Genomic DNA, 19172 nt, shown 5'->3' on the forward strand with positions numbered 1-19172 from the left:
AAAACCCACCGTGTTAGTCCAGCTCACTGTGACGTGTGGGTACACTGAAATGAATCTTTAACAACAGACTGCAGTGTAGTGAAGGAGGTGTGGCTGTAGAAAACAAAGGAGCTCTGTTCTTTAATTACATGTGGGACTAATTATTCATGTGTTGCACCGCAGTGTTTACTCTCCTGTTTTATCTGTTTTTTATATTATTCTTATAATATCAATCCGATTATGATGTGTCTTTTTATATCTTTTATGTGTTGTTTTAATGCATTTCATGTCTTATTTGCACTTTGATGTTGAAAAGTGTCACCAAATGGCTCGGAGGAGTGCCAGAGAGTTAATTGTTGGTTTTGGTCTTTTCATGCAATGTGCTGAACTATCACCAGTCTCATCCTTATGATTAAAATATAGAGTTTGTCTGCTGAGTAGAGATGAATTATTCTCCTCATGCTTCTCTGACTGTGGATGTTTTCTTCAGTTAACAAGCTTAAATCATAAGGAAACATTTCATTTGTTGACTGATGCCACATTATTCATGTAAAACACAAAATCATTCTTCAAAGTAACCAGTAAGGACTGGGCTCAGATGAACGGAGTCCAGTAAAAAGTATTTTCTGTGAGTAAGTGAAATATAATATAAGCTTAAATGGAATGGTCTTGTTGAGGCGTACAGGTGTACGCAGGTGACGTGTTGCTTCGCACACCTCACCTGTGGACATGCTCTCCCCTGGAGACAAACCATCCAGGAGACCCGTGGAGTGCTCCAGAGGCTGGGGACTGGTGCCGGGCGTGGTGGGGGGCTGAGGAGGAGGTAAGTTGGGCCTCTGCCGGGGCGGCTTGGGGGTCGGCCTGGCCTTGGTGAGGGTCCCGGCCAGCGAGGGCGGAGAGGAGAGGGACGGGGCATTGGCCATCTGGGCGATCTGTCCCGGGGAGCCGATGGTGGCGTATCCCTGCGGGTAGCTGAAGCCGTACGGGGAGGGGGTGCTTGGAGGAGTGGGCGACAGGCTGACCGGAGACGGCTGACCTGTCGACTGGTCGGACATGGCCCCCGTCTGGCAGTACGGGCCCTTAGGTGGGATCGGGGCCAACTTCTTCGCTGCAGAGAGACCGGCGAGAAAAACGTTATAGAAATATTACAAACCTGCGAAGATATTCAGCTCCTGATGCTCAGACGGAGCTGCATCACTGCAGGAGACCAGCTGGAAGACAATGACTTAAAGTCAGAGGAGTGGTCTCTACAGGCTGCAGGCATGATGGGTTTACAGACGGATTTGTGAGACGAGCGACAGTCTGTGTGGTTTAACTAAAGGGTGATTGTGCTGTGCTTCAGTTAAAATAAAATATAAAAGATAAAAATCAAAGCAGAAGCGAATTCTGCAGCCTGACAAGCAGAGTTACAAATGTTGAACTCCTTTCTGCCCTCATGTCAGATACAAAGTGTTTTGTCTGATATTGAAGCATCTGACCTGACTCACTGTGTGAAGATCATTTGGATTTTCTGTTCGTTTTTCTCTTGTGTGCGGCACCATGAAGGGAAACGATGAAGTAAAAAACGTTTTACTGACTCATCTGACACGAGAAGTGCAACTTCTAACGGTCTCATCTCCCGGTGGGCGAAGCCACACGGCTGTATTACCTCTCCTCAGGGTGTGCGGGCTGTGCTCAGAGTGCTGCGACTGTCCACCAGAGGTCACTGTTCCCTGGATTCCCTTCTGTCCGATCACAGGAGACAGCTCCTTGTTCTTCAGGGTACTGAGGAGAGAGCGAGGGACCCAGGAGTTACAAGCCAGCCACGCGTCTCACTGCCCTTTAATGATATGGCAACCCTGTAAATCTCTTAGCATAATAAAGAAATATGAGATCACCCATAGTTCAATGTCAGGCTGCCTGAGTGGCCACTGTGGCAGGCAGACATGTCGTCTGTACTGCAGTGCAGCAGAAGCAGTTCAAAAAATCCCAAATAAACCCTAATGGCTTAATGGATTTTCCTTACTTTTACAGCGCAGCGCAGCCAGAATGCCAATGGGAGGGGGGCCTGAAGGTCAGACCGTAACCAGTTTATGCTCTGACTGACTGTCAGCCCGCTCTCACTCAGCAGATGAGGCATGAATGGATGACTGAAGCTGCTCGGATTTAAAGTCCGGGTGGAGCAATGCACACGAGCATCTGCGGGCATCCTTCCAATGTCAACCATAACGATGTCATCGACTGACGCCGCTGTTCAAGGCGTACATCACCGTGTCCTTTTCAAGGTCTGATCTCGCAGTCTGCCACTCTGGGCTGACTGGGCCCACTGGTATGACTCATTAACGCCCACTTTTGTAATGATATGCGCTGAAAGCTTTGAATTTCCTTTGTTGCCTGGCAACCGGCTTCTGAATATCCTGGCAACATGGAAAGTTAGGGATTGGATTCGTGGCTATTAAATTAAAGATGGATCTGATAATGGCGTTCCTAAAGAGCATTGATTTCCATGAGTGACGGATGCACAACCCGCGGGGCCTCCCCTCGTTTGTGTGTGAGCTGTGTTGGAAGTACGAGTTAAGCAGGGTTCTGTATTTACCTAGTCAGCTTGGCTCCTCTCTCCCGGCTACAGGCACAGGCTGCCCATGGAGGGGGAGCAGATAGGGGGGTGTTAGGGGGTTTGGGGGAGCCCAGGAACAGATCGTGACGAGTAAGGACGAGCGGGGGTTTGATGTAAAGGGTGGAGCCGTTGGTTTCGGGCAGGGGCGCATGCGAAGCGTCGGACGGGGAGGCCGGTTTGGGCAGGTGCAGGGAGCTGGGTTTGGGGTTGGAGTTGACGTCAAGCTGCTGAGGGGACGGGCAGAGGGAGTGGGAGAGCGGGGGTGGGCTGTAGCCAGAGCGGCGGGGGGGAGGGGACGGGCCGGGAGGCACGGATTCGGGACTGGGAGCGACGGGACGCATACCCGGAGGTGCTCGGGTGTAGAAATGGTGGTGAGGGAGCGAGAAGGAGGAGCAAGAGGAGGAGGAGGAAGATGAGGAAGAAGGGTAAGGGGGAGGCAACCGCTCCTCCTCGGGGGAGGGGTAGGCGTAACAGGAGTCCGACCAGTTGGAGGATGCATCATCCGAGCTGCAATGATAAACATATGAATGTCTCATGGGGAGCTGAGCCGGTCACCCGAGGCTGAAAGTTAAAGGGGAGGAATTCATTAGTCTGTGGAGGTGAAGGGAGGCGGGGGGGTTTAGGTTCAGTCCATCACGAGGGAGGGAAGCAGGAGAATGTGAATTATTGTGTCAGGAGGGGGTCAGGGCTCCGGGGGGAACAGCACAGAGGAAATAAAGAAGAGGTGCTCGTGAAAATCCTCCCAAAGTAAAACAGAAAAGTCAGTCACCTCATCCACTGCAGGGCCTTGCGACAGTGGACTGTAATGCTGTTAATGATGCTCGGACTGATGGCAGAAACAAAGCACACGTACAATTCATGCACATGCAGCAACGAAGCATCGCTACTGAACTCTGTCCACAAAAACCAGACAGACAGAAGACGAGCTCTGACTCCACACATGGTCCAAACTCAAGGGTGAGAAGACGTAAAGAAAACACAACACAGTTCGATTCATCAGAGGCGAGACACCGGGGGTCACACAGAGCCGGCGAGGCGAGGGGGGGGCCAGCGACAGACAAGAAAACGTGGGTAAGAGCGGACTGGTCTGGTGTCAGCTGCAGGATGCAGCAGCACGCGGCGGGAGGGGGAGCAGCAGCAGGTGGGGGGTGTTCGGGAGGAAGGTGTGAGACAGGAGGACGGGGGCACGACAGCCTTACCTGGCTCGGTCGCTGCTAGTGGGAGGAGGGGTGGGGGAGGGGGAGGCTGAGAATTCCCCAGGCTGCTCGGGGATGAGAGCGTCAGTGGGCGGGGCGGGGGGGTGCACGCTCGGCGGCGTGGAGGCGCTTTTACGCGAAGAAGACGAGCCCCTGCGCGACACCCAAGAAGTGTCCATCACCCTGACACCCATGCTGCAGTGGGACAGAGATGCACAGCCAATCAAATCAAGGGAGGGCGTGTATGAGGCTCCGGGGGGTGGGGGGGGTCATGTTTCCACACCTGCACAGGTCGTCAGGGGGGATAAGCTTCCCTGGACTGAGGTCTGACCCTGGATCAGCGTCTCAGCCTTGTATGGGTGTACTTTGATCTGTAGCATGCAGCAACATTTCATCTGTCTGACTTCAAGTCCTGTTTAAGACACATTGTCCTGCAGGGAGACGACGTGTGAGCGAGGTGAGATGCTCCGTGTTTGATAACTGAGCAGGTTGGATGGAATGAACAGGATGAAAGGTATGGTCCCTGAAAAAACAGTTTGGGAAACAGCCTCATCGGCTTTCATCAAGAGTTAGATGAAAGGATTGAAACCTCTCATGTGTGTCCATTCAAAAGAAGCTAGGCGTTAGCTTAGCATAGAGACTGGAAACAGCTAGCTAGCTTGGCTCTGTCTAAACGTGCCTGCCAGCACCTCTAAAGCTCACCAATCTGTACAAAACGGATGTTTAAAAATGGCAAACTGTGGTTTTATCGGGTCTGACTATTTCCTGGTTGCCAACAGTAAGAAGCCAGCTGCTGTATCTGTTCCCCTGCGTCCAGTCTTTATGCTAAGCTAAGCTAGCACAGACATTAGCAGGTGGTGACAGAAAGGCAATAAGTGTATTTCCCAAAACATCAAATTTATTACTATTTTCATGTTAAGTTTATTATGATGGAAAATAAAGGAACTTACTGGTGGTTGGCTAACACTAAACAACAAGAGGCTGAACAGGTTTATCCAGTGCCAGAAACTGCAAAGATTCTACTTATGCAAACACAGGAAGAAAGGCCGGCTTTGTCCATGTCACCCATTTGTCACCTCACTCTGTTGGAGACATTGAACTATAGGAGTCCAACACACACAACACATGACAGACGCTTCCTGTCAACAGGCAGCTGAGACGAACAGATGACGGACAGACCGGTGAGAGGATGACTGCACGGAAAGGGTCTATACTGTACCTTTGTATCTTCCTAATGCTGCATAGTTAAAACAGAGACAAGCACAATGAGGACAGGAGCAAGGAACCTGGAGGACAGAGTGTCCCCGCGCTCGTTAACAGCATCGTTATCAAAGCAGAGGAGGAACTTTGGCAGGATAAACTTTACAGACAGGAGCCAAGATGGAGGAGCGAACGGAGGGGCCGGCCTGGCAGGAGGCTGCGAGGGACGAGAGTCACGCTGAGAGTAATGAGGAGAGCCCCCCCTTCGCCCCCCCAGAGGAGCTTCAACCACCACAAAACCCAGAGAGGAAATTATTGTTCCATTTAACCCCGGCTAGGTCAAACCTTCCCTGGTGGAAACAAGAAAATCCCCCAAAACACTGCAGAGTGGTTCGTTTGCAATGGTCACAGTTAGAGAACGTTCGTGCATCACGCTGGCCAAATGTTTGTGGACACCCGACAGTCCTTCATGTACTTTGGGGACTTTGTTTTTCTTCATGAAAATGTTATCGCTACAGCACACATGGCTAGTTAGAGATTAATACCACTCTCATATCTGTCCAGTCAATATGAAGCTACAGCTAGTTAGCTTAGCATAAAGACTGGAAACCAAATCTGCCCTCCAACGCCTCTAAATCTCACTAACTGACATGCAGACCAGTCTTTATGCTATGCTATGCTAACCGGCTGCCTGTGGTAGCTTCCTAATGCTGCAGTGTGTTAGTGGATTTCCATGAAATGAGATCACACACGGATGCGTCCACAGACTTTCTTCAGGTGTCCGTACACTTTTGGCCACTTAGTGTTTCTTATTCTCAATGTCCTCTAACAGCTAACTTTCTTGATACCTCTAATTATATTTTATTATCTAATTTGTTAGAGCACCACAGACGATGTCCAGCCGCGGCTCTTATAGAATATCTAAAAAATAAAGTAGCACTCTGCAGGTTTTTTCTGCCTTGTATGTAACCTTGTACGTCCAGCCTGCCTGTGAATCACGCTCAGATTAATGTAGAGGGTAAGCGCGGCGTGTCCTTCGGCTGGTCCTGCTGGGGACAGAGCAGGACGGGAAATTCTGATTTGACATAATGTTTTTATTCCTCACATGACGGGGGGGGGCTGCAAACGTTGGTGTCTCAGCATGAATTAACGTTTGACAGGCGTGTGCATTAATTAATATTTCCAATTTTACAATCGTGTCAGACTCAATCTGAAATCTTTTGTAGTTAAAAAGTGAGACGGCCTCTCTCTAAAAGCAGCGGCAGCCTCTTTGTGCTGAGCCCGAGAAGTGTTTCTGTGCTCCTGTTGAAAGCTGAGCTCTATTGATCACACACACACACACACACACACACACACACACACACACACACACACACACACACACACACACACACACACACACACACACACACTCGGCCCTGGTTTAATTAGCTGGGCTGCTCGTGGTCCCCGGGCTGCAGAGCTCAGACTCCCCGCAGGGCCTGATAAGACCAAGGGTGTATTAAAGCATTAAAGAAAGAGACACAGAGAAAGAAAGCCACTGGTTTTCAGCTAATCCCCCAAAAGCTTGAGGATCGTCAGATTCCTCATTTCACAGACTAAATGTCATCTCTCTCTCTCTTTTCTCACTTTCTCACTCGGCTGCTTAAAAAGCTCGGGGCCGGTGCTGCAGACAGAGAGCGATACAGTATTCTGTCCGTCCACCTTTCCGCTGAGGTCACGTCTCACATGAAACTCGTGTAATCGGTGGAGAATCCTCCTGCTCCACATGTGCGACCCTGTCAGCCGGCAGTCATGCAGAAACTTTTCATGCCTCCGAGCGACTTCTGGAAAAAAAACGGAAAGCTCGCTCGTCAGCTCAGCTGTCACTTAGGACGCACGCCGAGTGAGGCCGTGAGGACACGGCAGAGGTGGAGGAGACTGCTGATGGATTCAGAGACAGAGCGACACGACTGGAGGATTTGGAGCAGCAGACTTTAAAAGACCAGTTCGTTTAACCGGCAAAACAAACTTACTTTACTTACTGTACTAGCATGTTAGCATCGTAGTTACGAGGCTGTTAGCGTGCTGATGTTAGCATTTAGCTCAAAGCAGTGCAGCCTCCCAGAGCTGCTAGCATGGCTGCAGACTCTTCGTCCTTCTGTTATGCTACTTGCAAACAAGGAAAACTTGCTTTGCTGTTTACAATAAGTCAGCAAGGAACGTAGCAGGTATTCACGTACATTCATAACTTCACACTTCAGTGACACTTTTGGGAAACATGCGTGAGTTAGAGGAGAAGACTGGTGCCACTCTCACGTCTGCACCTTCTGTATGGAGCTAGGACCAGGGTGCGATTAGCCTAGCTTAGCATAAAGACTTTCTGGAGAAAGAAGCTCCGTCCTGAACACAAAGACGTGAGAGCGGACTCAATCTTCTCATTTCATTCTCGCCGTATTTCCCAAAATGCTTCAGGAGTCTGAAGACTGATCAAGGAGACGCAGCTTTTGTTTGGTTTCATGGAATAATCTGCACCTAAAGCTCAAAACACCTTCCTGGAAGTCCTCCACCTGCACACCTGAGCTCCATCATCAGCAGCTAAATGTGCCTGAAGCTAATCCAGACAGAGTGGTCGTACCCGTCCTTCTTATAGAACTCCAGCATCATGTTGTCCGTGGCGACGCTGAGCGGCCGTCGGCTCTGGTCGTTCTGCCTCCGGTCGATCTGATCCATGTCCGGAGACGGCATCGAGCTGTAGTTGGCGTTGTGGTTGGTGTGGACGGGGCTGCCGTAGTTCCCTGTGACGTTGAACTCGATTTCTGAGACAGCAGAAAATAAACAAGTCAGACTTAAAGTCGATCCTCGGCGCTGGAAACAGACTTGTGTCCTCCCTCCTCACCTCCGGGGAAGAACCAGTCGGCGTGCTGGATGATGGGTTCGATGATGCCGACGATCTGCAGGGACACCGTGGTCATCATCTCTGTGATGTTGCTGCAGCGGACAGAGAGGAGACGGAGACGTTTTTACGGTGGGACGTCGAGGAAACGTCTGGATTGGAAGACTTTCTGCTCAGGCAGCGATTAACACAGTTAACACATGATACTAGAGAAGCGTTAAAAGGAGGAAACCATTCCAGAAATGTCGGCTATTAAAACGCTCATTAAAAGTTAGAGAGGGATAAAGAGTTTTTAAGATTCGCACAGAGATACGAGGCAGTCGTCCTTCACCCCTTCCACACTGCTTAGTCATCATCATGAATGGACGCTATGAGAAAACGTCTCCTGGAGCCTCGTGCTTATTGGCTGTTAGCACTTAAAGCGCTCTGAGCTCATGAATATTAGCAGTTTGAATTCTGCACAGAGAGAGCGAGTACAGATCTGACTGTCGCCTGCAGTTACTGCATGAACAACAGACGACTTCCCACATGTTCGTGACTCGAACACGAGTGAACGGTGCTTTTGTTGGGGACTATTCTGAGCAGCGGACAGTCAGTGAACTGCGTCTCCCCGCTCGTACCCTTCGTTGTGCATCCACAGCAGGTTCGGTCCGAGGACAATCGCGATGTTTCCGGGCGTCATCTTGTTCACGTCCTGGTATTCCGTCAGTTTGGAGAGGAACTTGATCAAATACCTGTTAACACAGAAACAGGAGAGAGGTCAGCCAGTGAAAACACGACTTCAGAGCCACAGCGAGAGCGTGAACATCTGATCAGGGAAGCGGATGAAGACGGACGCTGACACGTTACGTTATCTGAAGCTGATTTCTGATTTTGGGCGACGCTGCCGCGGTGCTTTAAAGCTCCCGTTGCTGCATCAGAAAAGGGGCTTCTGGGAGAAACCTTTCAGCTGTCTGTCGATTCTGGGACGAACGTAAAGCCACATTCCTGCAGATCCCTTTGTTGTCATGTAGGTTGGATAAGTAAAACGAGACATGTAAAGTGAGACGTGGGAAATGTGCTCATCAGTCCAGGTCAGGAGCCCCGCCCCCACCTCTTTAGCTGTCATACGGTCTGCTGTGCGCAGCGTCACGGCCGTGGTGAGAAAAGCGAACTGCAGCTCATTATTACAGCAAACTATGGTCACTTCTTCAGAGTCCTCGGGGTTTTCTGGGCTCCAGAAATGGGCTAGTGTGTTTCTGAGGCTCTGTGAGAGCAGCTGAGCTGAATGACTCATCCTGAGCTGAAGTGCAGCTGAACGAACATCAGGCAGCTCGTCCCAGCGAGCAGCGATCATCTGGACGGGTCTGACAGGTCTCCTCAGAGGACGGCCGTCTGAAAATCTAAAAATACGCCTTATTTTTGCGATTTGATGATGACGCTGACAAGAGCTGCAGTATCTCGCCCCTTCATTTCCCTCCCGTCCCGTTCTCTCCTCCTCTTCCTCGTGCACCTCCTCTTCTTCTCTTTTGATCACCAGACAAGCCCACAGAGCTCCACCTCAGCCGTGAGGCCTCCTCCTCTTCCTCGGCACCGTTTCACACCGAGGTCAGCGGGTTTTTTTCCTCTGGCAGGTGTCGATCAGAGGCCTCGCCGACGCTCGGAGTGACTCTCCTTCAGCGCAGAGATATTCCTGATTTCAAGATGAAAGGTTTCAGTGCAGAGTGAGGAGGAGGCAGGAGGGGAGGAAGAGGGAGAACAGGGCCGCGCTCTGCGTACACATTTTTAATCAGTTTTTCAAATAAAATACACGTTAAATAAAACAATAATTAGTTCAATTTTTCCGTCTTGTCGCAGTCTTTCCCAGTAAAATGTCCGTGTACGTTTTGGATTTCTCCAGGAGGAAAGCATTTTGCGCTGGAGTGAACTAAGCCGAGCAGCCATGTTTTTTAATTAAAGACCCAGAATTCACAGCAAATCAGAGAAGAAGCAGTCAGCTTTGTGTAAGGCACACATTCAGACATCTATCTGAGGTCTGAGCGACCGGCCGACTCTGGAAAAATCAAGCCACATGTGAGTAAACAGGATCCAGCCGAGGACCACGAGGAGCGAAACACGGAAACTGTGACTCACTTGAAGTTGTTGTTGTTGGCGGGGGGCAGTTTCTCACAGGCGCTGTGGAGAGCCTGCAGTCTCTTGTCTTGGTCTTGAATGCTGCCGGACGACAGAAGAGGAACACATGAAGAAGAGGAAGGTTGGAGATTAAGTGGAGAAGAAAGATTGATCGGACAACAACGTGACACTGAGAGGATACGGACTTGGAGGCCTGGATCCAGTCGTTGTAGAGTTCGTATGTCATTAACGGCTCAGGGAGCTCCCGCAGGTACGACTTCAGAGCACCTGGAGAGGACAAAACAACACAAAGCATGTGCTGAATGCATGAGGTGTACATACGAGGACGCCGTCCCCTGGTTTAGCTGCCCTCCCCTCAGAGCGGACATGAGCTTGCTGGTCTAGTTTAGATCTTTTATCCAAGTTAAATCTAAATCTGCGGCTCTGAAACAATATTCTTCACACACTATAAACGCATAACTCCATACTGTCCTACAGCCGAGGTGCCGTCCTGGGAAATCAGTTGCCCGTTCAATGCGTTTCCTGCGGCTGTGGCGCTGCAGTGTCTATATGACGCCCAGCAGGTGGTCTATTAATATACAGCACGAGCGAGACAGCGGGGATGTTTTGTGAGAGCAGAGAAAGCCGGATGATGATGAGCAGGAGGCTCCAGCTGTGGCCTGCTCAGCACTTCAACAGAATCGATTCAGTGGAATACGCAGTGTTCGATAACGCCTCTGGCTTTTGTTGTGGAGGTAATTTCACATCACCGCGGGGAGAGCAAAGCGCTGCAGAGGACTGATGCACGTGGGATTTAAGTCTGGATCGGAGTGTAATTCCCTGCACCTGACTCTGTTTTGGAGGCATTTCTTATTCATTTTAAGCGTTTCCCAGGTTATCAGGCCGGAGTGCAGCTTCTCCCGACAGTGAAACCAACTGATTTAGACTCTAGAGGCTGCTCTGTGTTCTCAACTACAAACCCATCATGTCCAGGAAACCTGTGTTCTCCAGGAGGATCCAGCTGGGAGCACCAGGTTTCACTAATCCCCGGAACTGGAAAGCAGCTTTCTAATTTACAGGATGTTAAGAAGTCAGATTACTAGAGAAAGCCAACTGTAACCCACTGACTCTTCTGAGTCCATCTACCATCCAGGGGCTGCTCAGGTCATCAGGCCGTGCAGTGGGCATCAGGCTGTGATGTCATAAACCCAGTGCACCGCCTGACAGGCGACACCATCATCTAGTCCTGACCTTAACCTCCCTTTTAATCCTTCTGACCGAGCCTCATCTCTACTCTGCATCTGTTCAGGCTAAACTGGAAACCACAACCTCATCTGAGTGCCATGTTGTCCATCCGGTGGTCTCTGAGATTCCTGTCCTGGCAGCTTCACACCATGACTCATGTGACCCTGAAGGCCCTCCATGCGTGGGACTCCCCACCAGTCAGTTAGAGCTGGAGAAGCTGGGGGATGAGAGGGGAATGTCTTCGAGAACCTGAAGCAAGTCTTAGAAACGTTCAGTTTTTCTGTGCAGTTTGTGTCAGGACACTCAGAAACGAGACACCAGCTCCACGCAGACCCACCTACTCCGCCACTACAAGCTCTTCAAAATAAACACTGAACTATTTCAAACGGCGTTTGATCTGAACTGGTGGGCGGAGGCGTCATTTTCCGGCGCTGACGAGGAAGGCGACGGCCGACTGAGCTTCTCTCTGACTCGTCTTCTTCTTCTCTGGTCTGCTGCGTTCGCTTCCCCCAGGGATACGTGGGACGGATGACAAACAGCACAGTCAGGGCGTCCCTCACTGGGGACAGCTTGGAGGCTGCTGTCTGTCTGTCTGTCTGCCTGCCTGTCTGCCTGCCTGTCTGTCTGTCTGTCTGTCTGTCTGTCTGTCTGTCTGTCTGTCTGTCTGTCTGTCTCTCGCTCTGTCTGTCTGTCTGTCTGTCTGTCTCTCTGTCCATCTGTCTGTCTGTCTCTCCATCTGTCTGTCTGTCTCTCTCTGTCTGTCTCTCTGTCCATCTGTCTCTCTGTCTGTCTGTCTGTCCGTCTGTCCGTCTGTCCGTCTGTCCGTCTGTCCGTCTGTCTGTCTGTCTGTCTGTCTGTCGCTCTGTCTGTCTCTCTGTCCATCTGTCTCTTGCTCTGTCTGTCTCTCTGTCCATCTGTCTCTCTGTCTGTCTGTCTGTCTGTCTGTCTGTCTCTCCGTCCATCTGTCTCTCTGTCTGTCTCTCTGTCCATCTGTCTCTCTCTCCGTCCATCTGTCTCTCTCTCCGTCTGTCTCTCTCTCTGCCCATCTGTCTCTCTGTCTGTCTGTCTGTCTGTCTCTCCGTCCATCTGTCTCTCTGTCTGTCTCTCTCTCTGTCCATCTGTCTCTCTCTCCGTCTGTCTCTCTCTCTGCCCATCTGTCTCTCTGTCTGTCTGTCTCTCCGTCCATCTGTCTCTCTGTCTGTCTCTCTGTCTGTCTGTCTCTCCGTCCATCTGTCTCTCTGTCTGTCTCTCTGTCTGTCTGTCTCTCCGTCTGTCTGTCCGTCTGTCTCTCTGTCTGTCTCTCTCTCTGCCCATCTGTCTCTCTGTCTGTCTGTCTGTCTCTCCGTCCATCTGTCTGTCTCTCTGTCTGTCTCTCTCTCTGCCCATCTGTCTCTCTGTCTGTCTCTCTGTCTGTCTGTCTCTCTCTCTGCCCATCTGTCTCTCTGTCTGTCTGTCTGTCTCTCCGTCCATCTGTCTGTCTCTCTGTCTGTCTCTCTCTCTGCCCATCTGTCTCTCTGTCTGTCTCTCTGTCTGTCTGTCTCTCTCTCTGCCCATCTGTCTCTCTGTCTGTCTCTCTGTCTGTCTGTCTCTCTGTCCATCTGTCTCTCTGTCTGTCTCTCTGTCTGTGGTTGGTGCTAAATAAACACTCAAACTGCTGTTTGCTGCATCTAGAAAGAAACGCCTGCTGCTTTTCATTGAGGCTGATGGAAGATGAACCCCTGCACACTCCCACCCCCCATCAGGACCACTACCCCCAGTGGGACGGGCTCACAAATTAGATTTTCTGTTCCAGCTAACCCAGTTTAATACGGCGTCATTAGAGGGACGACTCGTCTCTCTCCTTCTCCACATGCTCCAGTGGACACAGCTGACTGACCGGCTTTCATTCGATATCTAATAAAAGAACATTGTGTCTTCAGCTCTCGTGGGTTTTATGTTCACCGAGGAGGCTTTCAGACAGTCAGAGGACAGATTTACAAAAAGAAAACATCTGCAAACGAGCACACCAAGTCACCGCCTCCTGCATGGGTTCACTCAGGGGTGTGCTCACCTGGATGTCTGTGCAGGAAATAACGACTCTCTTACAAACACAAACTTGTCTTAAATCTCCTGTTTCAGGCGGATGAATGCCGCCTGTTCATCAGGAGCGACTGAGCAAACTAAAACTTGTCTGTTTGTGAGAACGTTTCATTCACAAAAACCTAAAACAAACAACTGTGACAGCCTGACAGCAGACAAACAGCACTTCCAATGACAGAGCAGAGAGAGAGATCAGACTGTGTATGTCCCAAAATATGCCAATAAAATGAATAATAATGAATTAGGAAGCCTTGATAATGATAATACGGTGAAGTTTGTTATATAAGTACAATGAAATTGGCTCTTACATGACTCCCCCAAAACCAAAAAACCGACAGAAAACTCCAAAAAAACAGAAGATGACGACAAAAATTGAACCCATCCAGCTCTTAGTGAGCAGCCATGTCTGTTTCTGTGTGCGCCTCATTAAGACGCTGGACCACATTAGAGTCTCTAGCTTTAGAGACGTTCAGTGTGTCCTACTTAAAAACAATTACGCTGACAAACAAGACAGTAAACCACAAAGGTGGCGTGACAGATGATTAAATTTTATCAGTCTAGAAATCAGGAAGTAATCTCGCTGTCACGACAGCCGAGCGCTGATTATACCGACGGCACTTGAAGGCACCGCAGGGCTTCTACAGCGACGTCCCAGATGACAACTTTAAAAACGCATTTCTGTCAGGCTATAAATATTTTCCATAGCTCCTGAAAAGTCGTTTCGGAGATATGAGGTTTTCACATGACAGCGGCATTATGCAGCAGCATCCTCGGAAAGAAAAGAAGATCAATAGCAGCATCGTGAAGGCTTGAAAGCTTTTCTTTCTTTTGTGGTCCATCACGCTGCTGATTTAAAAGCAAACCGGTGACAGAAAGAAAGCAGCTGCTTCAGAAGATGAAGAGCTGTCGGACACTAATCCCACTTACATTTGGGATTGTTTATCAAACACCTCCAATAAAGCAGAAACACAGCAGAGACGCAAACACGGACGAAAACCGGCCGCTCGACGTGCAGAAAGTCTAATCTGCTGACTCTCAGGTGGGGCCGTTACAGAAGGCGTTCAAGAGATCCTTCAGGAGGAAAATCACTGCTGAGTTCACAAATGACAGCTGAGGAATGTGCAGGAGAAGCAGAAAAAGATCAAAAACATTCATGATTTCAACCAGCAGATGCTCATTCATTCCCAGTTTCCCCGTCTGTGTGGAAGTGAAGACGGCGCCAACTCTTAAACGTCCCCCCGGAAGGCGAGCGAGATGGCGGCGGTGAGGACAGCTCACCTGCGATGGCGTGGGGGTCTGCAGAGTACTCCTGAACATCCAGCACGCCGCAGTCCAAAGACGCCTTCAGCTTCTTCAGTTTGGAGGCCGAAGGAGCGACTCTGAACAAACCCTGAGGACAAAAACACGAGTGAGGCCCGTGTTAGCATTCGCTAGTTAGCATTAACGACTAACTGAATGACATTAGCATCAACGAGAAGTTTTGACCTGTGATGGCGCGAGAATGCACGCCGCCTGCAGACACGACGCAGGGCTGAAAAACCCAGTCATCATAATGTAGAAACTACAGTCAATAAGATTGGAACAGTCTCCATGATGAGGACTTTTAACTGTATATTCCAGTGTTTCTTAATACTTTCATGTATATAAATAGCACATAAATTGATTTACACTTACAATTAAAGTCAGCTGCGACACATCTTTTCCCAAAAGATTCTCCAAACAAACACCTAATTACAGTCTAATTACTGCAGAAGCGAAGTTATTCACCATGATAAACTTGTCTTTTTGTTTAAATCTCATAAATATTTGTTGATGGAGAACATTTCCTGCAGCCTCAGTATGTCTCCCTGAGGCAGATCTGGACATTTCTTACTGTCGCACATTAATTAAACAGCGGAGGATTATTTGTTTCACTGCTTTGAGGAAACTGAAATGTAATCTGGCCCTCATTAGACACCTTCAGTCTGACAGCGACCTCGTCTCGGCTTCTGTCTCAGCAGTGTGTTTGTTTACTGTGTTCGTGTGCGTGCTGTAAAAGCAGATGCTGTGCAGCCTGACCTCCTCCTGCATGCCACATTCCAGCAGCATGGTGACACAGGCCTCGATGGGAAAGGCAATATCTCTCCCGCTGAGCGCTAAGTGCTCCTCTAATGGCTTCCCGTAGCACGGTTTCTCCACCCAGGTCTCTGTCAGACACACAGACAGTCACACAAACGTCTGCTTTAGCGCGCTGCTGAAGACAGACGCTGAAATTTCCTCTCAGGCTGCAGAAAGTTAGCAAAACAAATGGGAAATACGTTTTCTGGGCGACCTTAAAAGCCTCGAAAACCTTTTTTTTATTCAGCTTCCTCCTCTGAGTGAAGGATTCCCACATCATCACAAGACTGGCAGACAAAAAGTAAGCAATGTAATCACCTACATGCGTCATTTTCAGTTGACGTGGGAGCTAGCGGCGGTTAGCTTAGCGAGGAAAAGCAGTGAGAGTGCATCATGAGTGCGTTGGTCTCACTCACCCTGGTGAGCTTTGATCTGGGGCAGGACGCTTTGAAGCAGCTCTAATGACTTCCTGTGGTACTCCGCTTGGACTTCTATCAGCTGGACAAAACAGAAAGAGGCCAGAGAGGCTGTGACGGCCAGCGGGACATTTCTGTTTCCTCCCTGATGTCACAGTCTGGACAGAGGCTGCACTTACTGTCTGGAAGTAGCTTGCATAGTCAATTTCTTTGGCCACAAAACTGTACATGTCTGCTGATAACTGATCCTGGTGGGAAAAAAACATACGTTACATATGTTCAAAGAACAAAATACGCCAGCGATGAGGATGTTAGGCTCACATATAAACTTAAAAAATGTGTTTAAAAGACCTTTTAAAAGCAGACTTCTTGACTTGTAGAGCAGGTGTAATGAATGAAGCTGCGAGCTCTTTGTTGCTGTTTCAGGTGCATGCTCAGAGACATCAGAGACATCAGAGACACCCCCCCCCACTGAGGAGTCACTTCCTGTCTGTGTCACATGGGTGTCACCTCTGACCTGTCCCTTTAGGAGACTTGCAGCAGGTCCTCAGTCGTCAACGTGAGCACAGATTATGACTGAATCTCATTTCTATTTTTCACAAACCACATAACAACTAAATGATATTTTTCAGATGGACAAATCACAAACGAGAGGCCAAAACGCAGAGGAAAACATAAATATTCGTATACGTGTGGTCACAGCCTGAATGCAGCTGAGCCTTTACACCTGCGAGAAGTCAAAACGTCTGCCGTGTCAAAGGTCAAAACAGTTAGAAATGTATGGTAAAATGCACCAGAAGCAGTCACAATCCTCTAAATGAGCATGACGCATTAGACGATCATCAGGATTTCTGCAGAAGCCTGTTAATATCTGAGCTTTGTAAAAGGATGAAGTGTCCAAGTGAAGGCTGTTTAAATTCGTCCTCTTTCTGTGGGACTACCTGTAGGCGAAATGAATCCAGTTTTGCAGAGCTGACGCGTGCGTGTCGTCTAATTTTAGCTCGACTTCCATTCGGTGTTGAAGTCAGGCAATGCATTTGGCAGGCATTTATAGGAAAGCAGTGTGGAACCAGAATATATTGCCTCTCAGCGGTGCTCTGCTGTCCTGGAGAGACCCGGCTCGACATGTTTTCCATCGTTCCTGCACTGCCCACACCTGATCACCTGGATCAGTTGCATTCAGCCAAATAACAGCTGATCAGGTGTGGGCAGAGGAAGAAAAGATGGGAGATGTGTAACGGCGTGAGCTCACGTCGAAACCAAATTCTATTAAAATGTGCAGTTTTTGACAGAGGCCCACCTTCCTGCGCTGCAGTAACAGTGAGTGATGTGAAAGTCAAAGCTGATGTTCTGTTACAGTTTATTTAAACCTTCTGGCCTCTTGGGGGCAGCAGAACAAGCCGTTAACGCGACACTGTCGTATCACTTTTTGAGCAAATGCGGCCATCTTGTTAGCAAACAGTTGCCTATTTACACGCCGTGAATGTGTAGCGACATTAGCATTCGTTTGGAGCCGTGTCCAATATATCCAATAATACATTTTTAGCTCCGTTTTTGTCTCCACCTACTGACCAACTCTTCAGCTACGTTCACTAGCTGGTCTTTAACCGTGTCTGTCCGCAGCTGAGCAGGTGGTGTACGATGTGTTTTTAAAGAAAGACACTTCATCTACAGCATTGTGTGAATGAAACGTTGATTTGCAGCGAGTGAAGGCGGCGACTGACTCGACAGATCTCCATGCGGTTGGCTGCCTCCTCCATCTCTTCCCTGAGGTGGTCGGCCTTGGCTCCTGTCGGCTGCAGGTTGCTGGACAGTCCTGAGGACTTGGTGGACTGATAGTACCTGCGAAGAAGAGATTTTGTCAGTATTACGATGGATTTGAGAGTTCTGTTCGGACATGAAGACGTTTTTTATTTGCCTTCAGCAGCTTTTGTTCCTCAGAGCGATGATCATCCACAACTAAACTGACAGCTAAACTGACTCATGGCAAACGGGGAAAACTGTTTTTAAAGAAGCCAATGAATTACTTAAAGTCTGCACATCCTCATTCATTCAACTTCGGCTGTTTTCTCTTCACGTTCTCAAACTGTCCGTCTGAGAGACTTTCTGTCTGAGCTGCGTGTCTCTGGGTGGAGATAATATGTCGTGCTGCCAGAGGAGCTCAGCACTCAGCGGCATGATGGGAAAAACTGCCTGAGATTTGGGTCACTAACTGACGGAGCGGACCGCAGCGAGGAAAATCACATTTCTCCACGTCAGCGCTCATAATGGCACCGAAATGACAGCGAATCGGCAAAAAGAAAGTGTGGTGATTGCATGTTTCGGCCATCAGAGGCCTGCTTCTGATTGGCCAGGAGAGGATCTGCTCCGACATGATGATTCAGACGAAAACCAAGAGGTTTTCACACTTGCTCCGAAGTCTAAAGTTTCAAAATAACAATCTTTTCAACACTGAAAGACGGCAAATTCACAAAAACACAGGTCAGACCTTTAAATCACAAAGTCAAGGATGCAGAAAGTTTTGAAGCTTTTGAGGCAGAAAGACCACAAAAAACAGTCTTTCATCTGTAATTGCGAGTGTTAAAGGTGCCCTGTGGAGTTTTCTTGTAAACAAACAAACGTTCTGTTTACATTCAGCGTTACTCAGCAGACACAGTTAATCCTTCAAAGCTTTTCCTTCATCAGAAATCAAAGCAAACCCCAGTTTTTTCTGAGCATCCAGCATTGTTTACGTCCACGTTTGTTTGCTAGCAGTCGTCTCCGCGCTAAAACTACAACAGTGTAAATGACACTAGCCTTTCATTGGGCGGGTGAAGCAGGAGCAAACGCATAATTATAACTGTTATAAATGAGTAGTTATTAATTAGAAAGTTTCTAGCTCTATATATTTGCTTGCCAACAGCTAATGCCAGATCTAGTCAAGTTACCAGCTTTGCTAGGCTACGTAGCGCAATGCTACGTTGACGAAACAGCCGCTATGATTGGCTCCTTCTCACCCTCCAAGTTAGCCAACCTTTCAGTGACGTAAGATTGAAACGCTGGAGCTATTTTAGCTGGTGCAACCCTTGAAATGCTATCAGCATATAAGCGCTGTCCTAAGATCACCCAGTTACACTTCATTTTGGTTTATGATGAAGAATCTGCTAAACTCAAGACACTCCCATGAGCCTCAGTTACACTTCGTGCTTAGTGCTAATTCGGAAATGTTAGCATGCTAACACGCTAAACTACCACACTGAACACGGTAAACGTTATTGCAGCTAATCATCATCATGTTAGCATTGTTTCGGGAGCATGTTGCATGCTAACATTAGCATTTAGCTCAAATGCCCGCTGTGCCTGTGAGAAGTGTGTCCACACAGAGCCGTTAGCATGACTGTTTTACAAACTGGGGAAAA

The 19172-nt window shown here is 48.9% G+C and overlaps 1 protein-coding gene across 5 annotated transcripts in view; it reads right to left on the bottom strand.

Moving 5' to 3' along the window:
• The window catches only part of LOC139349531 (rho GTPase-activating protein 44-like), a 63764-nt gene that overhangs the window by 2031 nt on the left and 42561 nt on the right, over positions 1 to 19172 (bottom strand). For 2 of the 5 annotated variants that reach the window (XM_070990427.1, XM_070990428.1), the window contains exons 7-20: positions 17499 to 17616; positions 15954 to 16022; positions 15775 to 15856; positions 15320 to 15447; positions 14540 to 14651; positions 10144 to 10225; positions 9959 to 10039; positions 8467 to 8580; positions 7850 to 7941; positions 7589 to 7769; positions 4991 to 5008; positions 3775 to 3966; positions 1628 to 1743; positions 701 to 1087 (exon numbers count right to left, since the gene is read on the bottom strand). In XM_070990427.1, the coding sequence (XP_070846528.1) occupies positions 701 to 1087; positions 1628 to 1743; positions 3775 to 3966; positions 4991 to 5008; positions 7589 to 7769; positions 7850 to 7941; positions 8467 to 8580; positions 9959 to 10039; positions 10144 to 10225; positions 14540 to 14651; positions 15320 to 15447; positions 15775 to 15856; positions 15954 to 16022; positions 17499 to 17616 (1772 nt within the window). Of the gene's footprint in view, positions 1 to 700; positions 1088 to 1627; positions 1744 to 2554; positions 3083 to 3774; positions 3967 to 4990; positions 5009 to 7588; positions 7770 to 7849; positions 7942 to 8466; positions 8581 to 9958; positions 10040 to 10143; positions 10226 to 14539; positions 14652 to 15319; positions 15448 to 15774; positions 15857 to 15953; positions 16023 to 17498; positions 17617 to 19172 lie in introns of all 5 variants that reach the window. The other 3 variants (XM_070990433.1, XM_070990429.1, XM_070990430.1) reach the window with 3 other exon arrangements.

The sequence above is a fragment of the Chaetodon trifascialis genome, chromosome 21 (assembly GCF_039877785.1).
Source record: "Chaetodon trifascialis isolate fChaTrf1 chromosome 21, fChaTrf1.hap1, whole genome shotgun sequence".
Classification (NCBI taxonomy): Eukaryota; Metazoa; Chordata; class Actinopteri; order Chaetodontiformes; family Chaetodontidae; genus Chaetodon; species Chaetodon trifascialis.